The sequence below is a fragment of the Colobus angolensis genome, unplaced genomic scaffold (assembly GCF_000951035.1).
Source record: "Colobus angolensis palliatus isolate OR3802 unplaced genomic scaffold, Cang.pa_1.0 Scaffold285, whole genome shotgun sequence".
In the NCBI taxonomy this organism is placed as follows: domain Eukaryota; kingdom Metazoa; phylum Chordata; class Mammalia; order Primates; family Cercopithecidae; genus Colobus; species Colobus angolensis.
The window spans coordinates 4453556-4466634 of NW_012116099.1; the positions used below are offsets into that span (position 1 = coordinate 4453556).

The 13079-nt window shown below is 47.2% G+C and overlaps 1 protein-coding gene across 1 annotated transcript in view; it reads left to right on the forward strand.

The window, feature by feature from the left end:
• Positions 1–12850, forward strand: part of ISM1 (isthmin 1, angiogenesis inhibitor) — a 33353-nt gene extending 20503 nt beyond the window's left edge. Inside the window, exons 4-6 of the mRNA XM_011948882.1 lie at positions 2367–2510; positions 5904–5993; positions 12101–12850. Coding sequence (XP_011804272.1) covers positions 2367–2510; positions 5904–5993; positions 12101–12618 — 752 coding nt within the window. The 3' untranslated portion in view covers positions 12619–12850. The remainder of the gene's footprint in view (positions 1–2366; positions 2511–5903; positions 5994–12100) is intronic.
• Positions 12851–13079: the final 229 nt, after the last annotated feature.

The following is a 13079-nucleotide window of genomic DNA, read 5'->3' on the forward strand; positions in this document are numbered from 1 at the left end:
CAGGATGTGACTGGGTATGTGCTCATGTGCGTATGACCCGCTTCACCTGGATGCTTCTCTGACAAGTGTGCAGTTGTGGCTTGTTCCAGGCACCTCTCTGGTGCTCTTGGGGAGGTGACAGAGAGACAGTGGACTGCAAAGTTCTCAGTGGGAGCAGTGACTGCCCCTACCGCAGTGGTTTCTCCATCCAGAAGCAACTTGTCTCTCCAGTCCTTCTGTGTGATGCCTAATAAGAGATGGTGGAGATGAAAGAAGCTAATGCCAGGGAAGGCAGCCCAATTTCCTGACACAGAGCAGTAGTTTCAAGTATCTGCTTAGCTGTGTGGTTGGAAAACCATTTCTTAGGAGAAAAATCAAAGTTCAGAAAAATTCTTTTTTGGGGATCGGGAGGAAAATAGATGGGGCCCCAGGGGCAGATGAGATGGGAGCAAGCTCTCCACTCAGAGTTAGGGAGGAGGACACAACCATGAAATCCACCCCCCACCACCCCACTTCTCCAATACCGCTTAGTGGACTGAGGAGGCTCCACAGCTCTGGGTTTGCCTGAGGCATGTTCAGAGTGAACGCCACGTAAACAACAACCTGGAAGGCTGGCACGAGCCCACAGTTCAGGTAGAAGCATGTGTAGACTACATTCCTGCCAGGCCTATGTAATAACAATCGCCACAACCTGCTATGAACAGAGGGCACTCCCTCCCGGCAAGGGGCATGCCTTTAGCTCCACACTTGGCACCAGCAGAGGCCCCAAGGCCGTAGGAAGATAAACCAGGAGAAACTGTCACAGAGCAGAGGTGCTACAGAAGGAATCATGCTTTAGAGAGAAAGGGCTTGGTGCTAGAGCCCTGCTTTCCCTTCTGTCAACCAGTGACCTTGAACCAGGCATCCTACCACTCCAGGACTTTACTTTTGGTAAGAGGAACTCAGTTTGATAGGTGTATTAGTCTATTCTCCTACTGCTCATAAAGACGTACCCGAGACTGGGTAATTTATAAAGGAAAGAGATTTAATGGACTCACAGTTGCACATGGCTGGGGAGGCCTCACAATCATGGCAGAAGGCAAAGGAAGAGCAAAGGCATGTCTTACATGGTGACAGGCAAGAGAGAGCTTGTGCAGGGGAACTCTCATTTATAAAACCATCAGATCTCGTGAGACTTACTCACCGCCACGAAAACAGCATGGGGAAACTGCCCCCATGATTCAGTTATCTCCAGCTGGCCCTGCTCTTGACACGTAGGAATTATTACAATTCAAGGTGAGATTTGGGTAGGGAGACAGGGAGACAGAGCCGAACCATATCAATAGGGTACCAACCTCTCCCACACCCCTCATGCCCAAGGCCCCTATTTCCTGGCCTACTTTTCCTTTTTGCACAGCACTCATCAATTTCTAACATGCCATCTAATTCACTTATTTTTTGTGTTTATTGATGAGTGTTTCTCTTTTCTCAGTAAAATATTAGTTCCTCCAGGGCAGGGATCTTTGAAAGCTGTACTTACTAGTGTATCTCATATACCTAGAATTGTGCCTGACATACAAAAAGGGTTCAAGGTATTCACTGGATGGATGTTGAGTAATGACCTTGAGGGATGATTTCTAGCTTCACCATTAATGTATCAGTCATCGATTGCTACACGGAACAAAGTATCCCAAAGTTGGTGGCTTCAAACAACAACAACCGTTTATTATTTATCATGATCCTGTGGCTCAAGAGTTCAGGCAGGGCCACTGGGTAGGTACTGTGCTCCTGATGGCACCAGCTGCATTCAGCTGTCCACTGGGAATGGCCAGAAGGCTTGAGAAGGCTTTGCTCACATGTGTGGTGTCTCCGTGGTCCTTCATGTGGTTCCTCTCTTTCCACGTGATGCCCCGTAATTCACAGGTCTGGCATGAGCCTCTTTCACAGTAACTGGATTCCCCACAGCAAAAGCCAGAAGCTGCCAGGCCTTAAGGTCAAGGCCAGCCCAGGTTCTAGAGAAAATAGGTTCTCCTCTCTCTCTCTTTCTCTCTGTATGTCAATGAGAGGCTATAAGCACAGAGAGGGAAGGAACTGAGGGTGGTTACCCTTGGAATCTGCCTAGCATATTATCCCATGCTGTGCAAATGTATGCATTCTCAGTAAGCATTTTCTGGGCACCTTCTAGGGATGTACGGATCACCACAGTGCCCAAAACCTCCTTGCTGTCACAAAGCTGACCCCTGAATGAGTGCTGGAGCCATAAACCTTTTAGCTCCAGCTTAAAAGTCCTCTCCAGCAACCCCCTCCCACAGCAAGAATGATAGAAGTGAATAATTGACAGGCTGCTTGATGGGGAGATTGGGAGACTCTGGCCAAAGTTGATGAGCATCTCCCTGGCTCTCTTCCAGATTCCACAGATGGTGAGGGTGACTGGAGTCTCTGGTCTGTCTGCAGTGTCACCTGCGGGAACGGCAACCAGAAACGGACCCGGTCTTGTGGCTACGCATGCACTGCAACCGAATCGAGGACCTGTGACCGTCCAAACTGTCCAGGTGCGTTTACCTGAGTGTGTAGCTCCAAGTTCAAGGGGAAAGCTTTTTAATTTATTATTAAAAACTTAGTAAAATTGTCTTTTTAAAAGATGTAACTACTTTTCTTTTGTTGTTATTGTTTTTGTTTGTTTGTTTTTGAGATGGAGTCTCTGTCTGTCACCCAGGCTGGACTGCAGTGGCACAATCTCGGCTCACTGCAACCTCCGCCTCCTGGGTTCAAGCAATTCTCCTGCCTCAGCCTCCTGAGTAGCTGGGATTACAGGCATACACCACCATGGCCAGCTAATTTTTGTATTTTTTTAAGTAGAGAAACGGTTTCACCATGTTGGCCAGGCTGGTTTCAAATTCCTGACCTTGTGATCTGCCCGCCTCGGCCTCCCAAAGTGCTGGGATTATAGGCGTGAGCCAAGATGTAACCACTTTTCTAATAAGACTTCTGACCAGAGTGAGTCAGGAGGTAATTGATGAGCTGAATGGATTTTCTGAGTCTTATGCACAATTACAGTGGCCGTGACCTAAAAGACAATGCCTCATTGTACTTATTTAATTTAGAGGAGGGACTCTGGTTAGACTGGGTTTTTGATGTGGGATTTGTTGTGCCTTGAAGAGAAACAGAAGGCAGACACTCATGGTCTGATGAGGAAGCCACGATGAGAGGCTTGACAGCCATCTACAGGAAAAAGACACAGCTCCATACCAGAGAGTTGCCAAAGGCTCCCAGGAGTACAACCTGGGACATCTTGGTAGTCAACTATCACTTTATACTACATTGTCAGTGCTTCAAAAACTAAACTAATTGCACACTTGGTGAGAGGTCATGTTGAGAGTCAACAATAATTGTGATTGACTGTAGCAGTGGTTGTCCAACTATGGCCAGGTCTGGCTCAAGAACTGTTTTTGTGTGTCCCGTACATTTTTAAAGTGTTGTGGAGAGAATAAGAAAGAGAAGGAGGAGGAAGAAGAATAAAAGGAGAAGGGCACGGAGGAAGAGAAGGAGAAGGAGGAGGAGAAAAAGGAGGAGAAGGAGGACAGAAGGAGGAGGAAAAGTAGGAGGAAGCTGCAACCAAGACCATATGTGACCCACAAAACCTAAAATATTTACCCTCTGACCCTTGACAAAAAAGCTGAGTAACTCCTGGTGTATAGTCTTACTGTGTATTTCCCATTGCCAGGTAGAATACCAGCCTAAAATAATATCTTAGAGCCTTTCAAGAAACCACACATTCCAAATGGCTTCGGCTGAAAAAAATTTCAGAGACAGAAAATCTGATCCCCGCACCCCAGACTTCCTTTCTCTACCTCTAGACACTCTGTTCTCCAACCAGAGACATTTGGAACAAAGGGCAAATGAAAGCACAAAGGCGTTTCTGAGGAGAGGGAGGAAGAATCAGATTGGAATGAATGTGTATGTTAGCAAAAGGGGACATGTAGAAAACGGGACTGAAATGCAAGAAGTGGCGGTTCTGGCTCCATGTCAGCCATGCAGATGGATTTCAAAACAGTGGAGCAACCATTACGGTGCTTTTCCTGACTTTCTCATGCTCATTAGGATGAGCTGAGCTGGAAGCCTGGTGGGTGGAATCTGGATGTGTAGAAAAAAGCAATAAATAATAACAATATGAGGAGGACGGAGAGGGAAACAGGAAGGAAATGAAAAAGAGAAGAAGAATATGAAGTAAAAGAAGATGATGAAGATAAAAAGATGAGGCAAAAGAAAATGACAATAAAGGTGAAGAAGAAAAAATAAAATAGATGATGAAGAAGATATTTTGAGTACTTAAGTATCAAGCAAATGGCTAAAGTCCTTATAGGTATTATTTTGTTTAGTTTTCACAATAACTTTATGAAATAGGTAGTTACAATTGTATCCATTTGACAGCTGTAGAAACTGAGGCATTAACTTGCCTGGAGTCACACAGACAGCAAGTGATCAACCTGGAATTTGAATCCAGACAGTCTGATTACAGAGTTAATATTCTTAATCATTAAACTCTTTGGTCTTTACCAAGAGAAGGGTACTGGAGTCAGCCAATGCTGTCAATGGACACAGACAGCATTTGAAGTCAAGGTTTGGGGGCATCCTGTTGTTTTCTCTTCCAGAGCTCCCATCCAGACTCAAAGTGGTAGGTTTAGGTGCCTTGTCAGGGGAAGGCTCCCCTCTGCCTCCATTTACAAATGTTTCCTTCCTGTTTTCTGTCACCGCGGAGAGCAGTGTGACCAGGAGCCCTCTTCACACCTTTTCTTCTCGTCTGTCCTCACCCTCCTTCCATCCTTTCTGCCTCTCAGTTCCTGGCTCTTGCAGCTTTTCTGGGCTCCCTTGGAACATGAAGGATTTCCTTTTTCAGGATCTCTTTCCTTATTTGATTCGTTGATTCCCAGCTTTCCTGGAAAGACTCATGGGGCAAAGTCCCCCTGGCCTGGCAGTTATTACGCTGTAAAAGTTTGTCCTGTAGGTCAGCCCTGCAAATAAGTTTGAGGTGCCTCACATAAAATCAGAGAGAGCTCCTTAAAGGAAGTCAAGTCAGGGAAACCAGCAGGGAAGGCCAAGGCTCACTAGCAAATGTTACCGCAGCGCCTCACTCCCTCCTCTTCTTATTGCTTTAGCTTGCATCGGATTCCTGCTTGTAAAGGAAGCTTGGTTAGGGGTGGCCATTTGGGTGAGCCAGTAAGTTTGAGTAGAGCTGGGTTCAGTTCCTCAGAGCAAATTATGGGAAGCCCAGCTTTTTCTTTCCGAAGCATCATCAACAATGTCCTAGAATATGAGCTAACTCTTCTTGGCTATGCATTGTAGCATCCTCAGTGAGCTAGACAAAGAATGAGCAAGACAGATATTCAAGGGAAAACTATCACCTAACACTTCCCACTTACTGCTCTAAGTACTTTCTTTACACCAACTCATTTCATTATTTCAACTCTAGGAGGTAGGGCAATTTGTTCTCCCCATGTACAGATGTAAAAACTGAGGCACACAAAAGTTCACTGGCTACCCCAAGGTCACGTGGCTAGTAATGATTTCAACTCTCACAGTCAGTCATTAAGAACAAGATATTAACCACTACGTTCTATTGCCTCTGGTTTAGTTCGTCACCCTGACACCATGTTGGCATGTGTCCCCCACTGCCCAAATCCCCATCTGCCGGCCCAGTGAGTGAGTTCCTAACGACTCATTCAGGCACATTTGGATCTGATTTCATGCTGCCAATGTATCTTGGGTTTTAATACAGTTTCTGCACTACTACCTGCTTTTTACTGTTTCCTCTGTTGGCAAGTTTCTGCCCGTGAGTAGTAATGAATACAAAAAAGGCTTTGTTCAGGTGTATTTATTTTGTTATTGTTGGGGGGGAGATAACTTTCCATATAATGATGGAAAAATGAGCTCTTGTCTGTGTTTAGGAATTGAAGACACTTTTAGGACAGCTGCCACTGAAGTAAGTCTGCTTGCGGGAAGCGAGGAGTTTAATGCCACCAAACTGTTTGAAGTTGGTAAGATGTTTTTCTTTTTTAATCCAAATATTGACTTAGTGCCTCGGAGATTCCTTTTGCCTTTGCAGTGCCATCCTTGGATCCACGTAAATGTTTCATTTTCCTTTTCTGGGGTCCAGTGCTCCCAGCATGTGTCTTGCTTGCTGAATATACTTCAAGCAAGAGAAAACAGTCCTGAGCCTCCTCCACTGGACCCAGCGCTTCTGGGTTCACTCTGCTCTCTATGCGGTCTTCACAGCCCATCTCTCCTCTTAGCACAGAATAAGCCCATAGCAGGGGCTCAAGTCACATGGAATCTGTTCTTACTCAGCCTTCATTGGGTGTCCTCAAGAAAATCAAGAAATGGTGCCCTCAGTTCTCCAGCAGAGGGAGGGAGGGAGGGAAAGAGGGAATTTTCTCAAAATGTTGCACCTCCATCCCCTGCAAGAATTTTTCATAAACCTTTTGGTACATTCTGCTACTTGTTCACTAGAAAATGCTAGAGCAAATGTAATAAATGTGAAGCAAACAAAATGGAAAGTGACTCTTCAGGTGCAAGGTGCAAGCTTACTTTTTAAAAATAGCTTCATGTGCTTCTCTATATACTTAAGGATTGTAGAAGGGTAAAATTCCTTCTACCCCATATCTTTTAGCCACCCAAAAGTTCTTACTTAGTCTCTTCACATCTGCCCTGCCTCCTCAGCCAAAATTTGGCAGTCCTGAGTCCTTTTTTTTCATAGCCCAGCTATTTGGGAGCTGATTTGGTGAACAAAAAATGTTCCTCAAATGCCTATTGGGGTCAGGTAATGGGGTCAGGTAAGCATCCAAGTAGAACAAATCTAGAATAAAAGGAAAGACAAAAAGAAAGTCTGGAGGAAAATAATGGTTCTAGCACTATGACGAAAAGAAAATGAGTCTGGGCACAGGACTCACGCCTGTAATCCCAGCACTTTGGGAGGCTGAGGCAGGTGGATCACCTGAGGCCAGGCGTTCGAGACCAGCCTGGCCAACGTGGTGAAAACCTATCTCTACTGAAAAGACAAAAATTAGCTGGGCATGGTGGCGGGTGCCTGTAACCCCAGCTACTCTAGAGGCTGAGGCAGGAGAATTATTGAATCCAGGAGGCAGAGGTTGCAGTGAGCCAAGATCGCGCCACTGCACTCCAGCCTAGGCAACAACAGCAAAACTCCATCTCAGAAGGAAAGGAAAGGAGAGGAGAGGAGAGGAGAGGGGAGGGGAGGGGAGGGGAGAGGAGATCTACAGTGTCGGGGGCAGTAGAGAATGGTAAAGTCTGTGACAAAATGAAGAGCTTTATCCAAAGGGTCGGCCATGATGTGGTCACTATGGAATGAGGACCCACCCAGTATTGCCAGGTGTTCTGGGTTTCTAAGAGAGACCTGAAACCTTGATTTTGCCAGATTATATCTTAACTTTTTAATGCTTGATAGAAATTTATTTTAAAAACAAATCTAATCAGAAATGTCTATGAGCCAAACTGGATGCAGTTTGGAAATTCAATGTCACGAGGGCCTTCACCTCACCCCTCCAATCCCTTCACATACATATGATCAAATGCATTTAACAGGAACCGTCAGCAAATACAATGCATTTGATTGAAAAATAGAAACGACTTTAAAGGCAAGACTTTGACATAAAGTGGTAGAACCTTAAAGGCATTCTTCTGAGGCAGAAAGTTTCTCAGGCCTCTTCATATCACACCCCACAGGCAGGCAGCATCTAGCTGTTTTGCAGAACACAGCCCAGATACACAAGGCCACATTGGCATGTGGCTAAGGACACCAGAGCTGAGTAGACATGGTGTCTCAGTCAGGGTCCAGGCAGGAAAGAGCATGGCGCACTCAACTTAGGTAACTGAGGAGCCTTTGGTGAGGGACTGCTTGCAAAGGTACAAGCAGAGTGGAAGGACTGAACTTTCATTTTGTCAATGACTGCTCAGAGAGGAGGCCACAGCCAGAGCCTATCCCAGCTGGCAGCACCTAGACACTGTTGGGTGCACCCTCTAGGTTCCCTGCCACTTAATCCTCTCTGCAACTTTCTGAGACAAGTGCTATTTTTACGCCCGAATTAGAGATGAGAAAACTGAAGCACAGCAAGGTAAAATACCTCCCTCAAGTCGCAGAGCTCCTGAAAGTTGAGTTGCAATTCAATCCCGGGCTGTTCAGCATGCGATCCCACACTTTGCCTTTCGCCAGGCCTTTCTGAGTTCATAAGACGTGCCCCATTTTTCTCTTTCTCATTTCCCTGACAAGTGCCCAAAGCCCTCTTGCAAGCTGCCCCTCATCCTAACCGTGTGATTTCCACCCACAACGCCATCAGCCTCCCAGGCTCCTGGGTCAGAGCTGGAGTCACTGCTGACATCTTCCTCTCCTTACTCCAAAGTCCACCAGCCACCAAGGCCTGGCAGCTGTAACTCTCTGACCTCTTCTGATCCCAGCTGCTGTTTCCTCCCAGAGTATTTCACCTGGACCCTCCCCGTCATTATCGGCTCTGAATTCATTTTCTTACTGCACAGCTCAGTTAATAGCTCACTATCATTTACAAACTTTCCGTGGCTCCCTAGTACCCTCTGAACCAGCCTAAACTGAACAAGACCGCCATGATCTGGCACCAACAATCTTATATTCCTATACCTTCTGCTGCCATGAAACTGAACATGTCATGCCTCAGCCCCAGACATCCCCAACAGATTTTTTCCTGCATAAGCTTAGTCTGCACAATGAACGCTTACCTGGAGAGCCTTCCCTTGCCCTTCCTCCATCTATGCTATTGCAGTCTGTGTCCATTAGACATCTCCAAGACCCAGACACCATGATGGGATTAGACATGCAAGAGATTTTTTGAGGAAACGCCCAGAAAAGATAAAGAGCAAGGCAGCAGGACGAGGCAGGGAGAGCTTTCGGACCAAGGTGCAGGCCTGACTCCTACAAAAGAAAGCAAGACAGGCTCAGCCATGCTGATGGGGAATCCCAGCAAAGTTGCCTGTTGGAGGAGACCCTTGTCGGGCGGTTCCCCTACCATGCTGAGTCATTGGCCGAGAGCAGCCAGAGGGCAGATAGGGCCTTGATGTTCAAATCACGATAGATCCAAAGGTGCAACCTGGAGGCTGCCAGTCAGCAAAGCACCCACAGCAGGTTCCCTTATCGGAGCTCTGAGCAGGACACTTGTGGCTGTCACATAGCCCTGACATGGCCTAGGAGCAACCTGGTGTCACATGCTCCTTGAAGCAACCCTGACTTCCCCTGTTAGAAATGACCTTGCATTTTTGGACACCCCTGGGGCTTTTTGCCTTTGCCTCCTTTAACGCACCCCACATTCCACCACCGTTGGCTTCCTTAGATACGCCTCATCTTACCCACCGCAGCTCACTGGGGCAGATGACCCGCCCACTCACTGGGCTGTCGGTGACCAGCCCGCATTCCCTCCACCCACAGCATGTCCTCGCACCTCTAACTGACAACCCCTGTGTGCCTTTGCCTGAGGTCTTTCTCTGGTCCGGAGCCCAGCTGCGCGTGAATGCACAGGGCATTCCTAGCTGGAAGTCCAGGACCAGTCCCCTGTCGGTGATGAATGGGAGCCGGTGGATAAAAACTCAGATCCCCATCAGTAAAAACAAATCTGGACTCAGTAAGGAGAGGCTTTATTCAAAGGATTATTGCAGGGAGGCGGGGGATGTTATCTCCATATTACTGCAGTGGGATGAACGAGGTGACCAGAAGATCTGCAAGCATCTCAAGGGTTAGGCAAGGAGCGTTTCCTTTTATAGAGAAGTAAGTAAGGGAAAGCGAGATGAAAAGGTGGCGTGATCAGATAGTAGATTGGAGAATGCTCTACCCTGAAGCCAGCCTCTTTCCAAAAGGGATCCTTCAGGAGAGACTGTGCTGGTTTAGGCTGAGGGTGGGCCAAAGTCCTGGGAACTGGGTGAAGGAGAGAAGCTTCATCAAAGTTTGGTTAAGGTGCATTTTGTCAGCCAGGCGCAGTGGCTCACACCTGTAATCCCAGCACTTTGGGAGTCTGAGGCGGATGGATCATGAGATCAGGAGTTCAAGACCAACCTGGCCAACATGGTGAAACCCCATCTCTACTAAAAATACAAAAATTAGCCAGGTACAATGTCAGGTGCCTGTATTCCCATCTACTCAGGTAGCTGAGGCAGGAGAATTGCTTGAAGCCGGGCAGCAGAGGTTGCAGTGAGCCGAGATCGTGCCACTGCACTCTAACCTGGACAAGAGTGAGACTCCATCCACAACCCTCCCGACCCCACCAAAAAAAAGATGCATTTTCTCCTGATTAATCAGTGAGGACAAGCAGTTTTTGAGGCAAAGAAACGGAATTTGTGCTTCTGGCCTTGTCACAGGTGAACAAAGCAGACATCCGTGAGTCTTTTCTAAGTCCTATGGGGAAAGGGAGTTCTCTGCAGTGAGCTGTTTTCCAGAAGGCAGAAGGGCTGGGGGCTCCCAATCTTCACTGTTTCCAGGATCACAGGACTTGGGTAAAGTTTAACATTGTTTCAGATAGGAAAATGCTGAGGTATGAGGTTTCCCAGATCCCAGTGGAAATAACCAGTTCCTTACAGTGGTTACTTGTTTGCTCCACACCCTGTATTCACTGCTCTCTCTTCTCTGTCTAATTCCCCTGCTCCCCTGCCTCTGTTTCCTGAAATCACTTCCCCAAAAAATCATTTTCACTGGAATCTTTTTGTCTCAGGGTCTGGGGTAACCCAAACTAGGACACTAAACCTGAGGTCCTGGAATCAGATGACTGAGGGACCGAGAGATCACCCATAAATGAAAGGATCAAGTAGGAGCTGTGCTGAGCTGGGGACCTTCGGCCCCGTCCACGGAGGGGTCACCATTTACCTGTTCACAGGATCATTTGTTCCCATGGGAGAATGCAGGACCAGCATAGATCAATCTTTTGGTTTTTCAGATAAAACCACAGATACACATTTATAATTGAAATAACTAATTCTTACATATTGGCAACCAATCAATTATTTTTCATACTGAAAGAACCAAACACAACCCCTCTGGGGCTACATTTTGACCCAGGCCTACAGGTCGCTGGCCTGTGACCCAAATCTTAAGATCCCTAAAAGCAAGTGCCCCGGGCTCCTTCCTCTTTGAGGCACCTTGCCCTGTGAATTTGCAGACCGTGATAGTTATATGCCTAAGGTTAAGAGGTTGGGGGAACCAGTCCGTGTGTGGCAAAATCAAAACTGAGTCCTACAAATCTTCCTTTGGGGCCTTTTCCATCACATCATCACTTATTTCTTTATATTTTTATTTTTTATTTTTATTATTTATTTATTTATTTATTGAGACAGAGTCTTGCTCTATTGCTCAGGCTGGAGTGCAGTGGCGCAATCTCAGCTCACTGCAACCTCTGCCTCCCAGGTTCAAGCGATTCTCCTGCCTCAGCCTCCTGAGTAGCCAGGATTACAGGCACGTGCCACAATGCCTGGCTAATATTTTGTAATTTTAGTAGAGACGGGGTTTCACTTTGTTGGCCAGGCTGGTCTCAAACTCCTGACCTCAGTGTTTTAAGATGATCTGCCCGCCTCAGCCTCCCAAAGTGCTGGGATTACAGGCATGTGCCACCACGCCTGGCCTCATCACTTATTTAGAGAGGAGATTCAAATAATTCTGAATTCTTAAGTTTGTTAGGAGTGATAATCGGGTCATGATTATCTAGGAAAATATCCTCTTTTTTGTAGATGCTTACTAAAATTTAGGAGTAACATGTATTTTCACACAATTTTTAAAAAAGATAAAGCAAATATAATGATAGTTAAATCCAGGTGATGAAATATGGGTAGTCATTGCATAAAAATATTCTCTACTTTTCTGTGTGTCTGAAAATTTTGTAATATAAAGTGGGGCATTTGGAGGAAGTCTTGTGAATAACGAAGTTCCCAAGTTCAAGGGAAGTGAGAACCGCCGTCCACCTCTGATGGTTCCAGGGGGCTGCAGGGGTCTCTGGCTCTAGGAAAGGAGTTGTTGACTTTAGCGAGTTATTGACTTCAGTGTCCTCCTGCGGGCCCTCAGGAGCAGCCTGGTGTAACATGCCCCTTGAATGCGGTAAGAGGGTTTCTCTTTGGCCTTTTCCAGACACAGACAGCTGTGAGCGCTGGATGAGCTGCAAAAGCGAGTTCTTAAAGAAGTACATGCACAAGGTGATGAATGACCTGCCCAGCTGCCCCTGCTCCTACCCCACTGAAGTAGCCTACAGCACGGCTGACATCTTCGACCGCATCAAGCGCAAGGACTTCCGTTGGAAGGACGCCAGTGGGCCTAAGGAGAAGCTGGAGATCTACAAGCCCACGGCCCGGTACTGCATCCGCTCCATGCTGTCCCTGGAGAGCACCACGCTGGCGGCGCAGCACTGCTGCTACGGCGACAACATGCAGCTCATCACCAGGGGTAAGGGGGCGGGCACGCCCAACCTCATCAGCACCGAGTTCTCCGCGGAGCTCCACTACAAGGTGGACGTCCTGCCCTGGATTATCTGCAAGGGTGACTGGAGCAGATATAACGAGGCTCGGCCTCCCAACAACGGACAGAAGTGCACAGAGAGCCCCTCGGATGAGGACTACATCAAGCAGTTCCAAGAGGCCAGGGAGTATTAAAGAGACTGGGATGAGATGGAGGACGCCACCTCTGGTTCTGGAGCGCACACGCGCCGCACTGACCTGCCGACTGGCGCCGAGACCTTCTTAGCCGCGGTCGTGTATATTTGTATATACCACATGAGTATTTCTCATACATTACGCTAGGGGCGTGCGCCACGCCCGGGGACTGCCTTGTGAAGCCGCCCTCGCCATCTGCAGAGTTCCTTGAAAGTACCCCTGGGGAGCGATGTGGGCAGAAGGATGGGGACCACTTGGAAGCCAGAAGAAGAACCTGGAAGCCACAGTGGGTGCGACTCAATTCACACCCGGATCCAGAGTTTCCAAGAGAGGCTAAGGGGGAAAGAGACTGAGGTTGTAAACGTTATAAGCAGTTTTTATATATAACTTATTTAATACAAATGTGATTTAAGTGTAACCTTTTCTCTGGAGTTGTGGTGAAACTAATCTCTTCTGTGAGA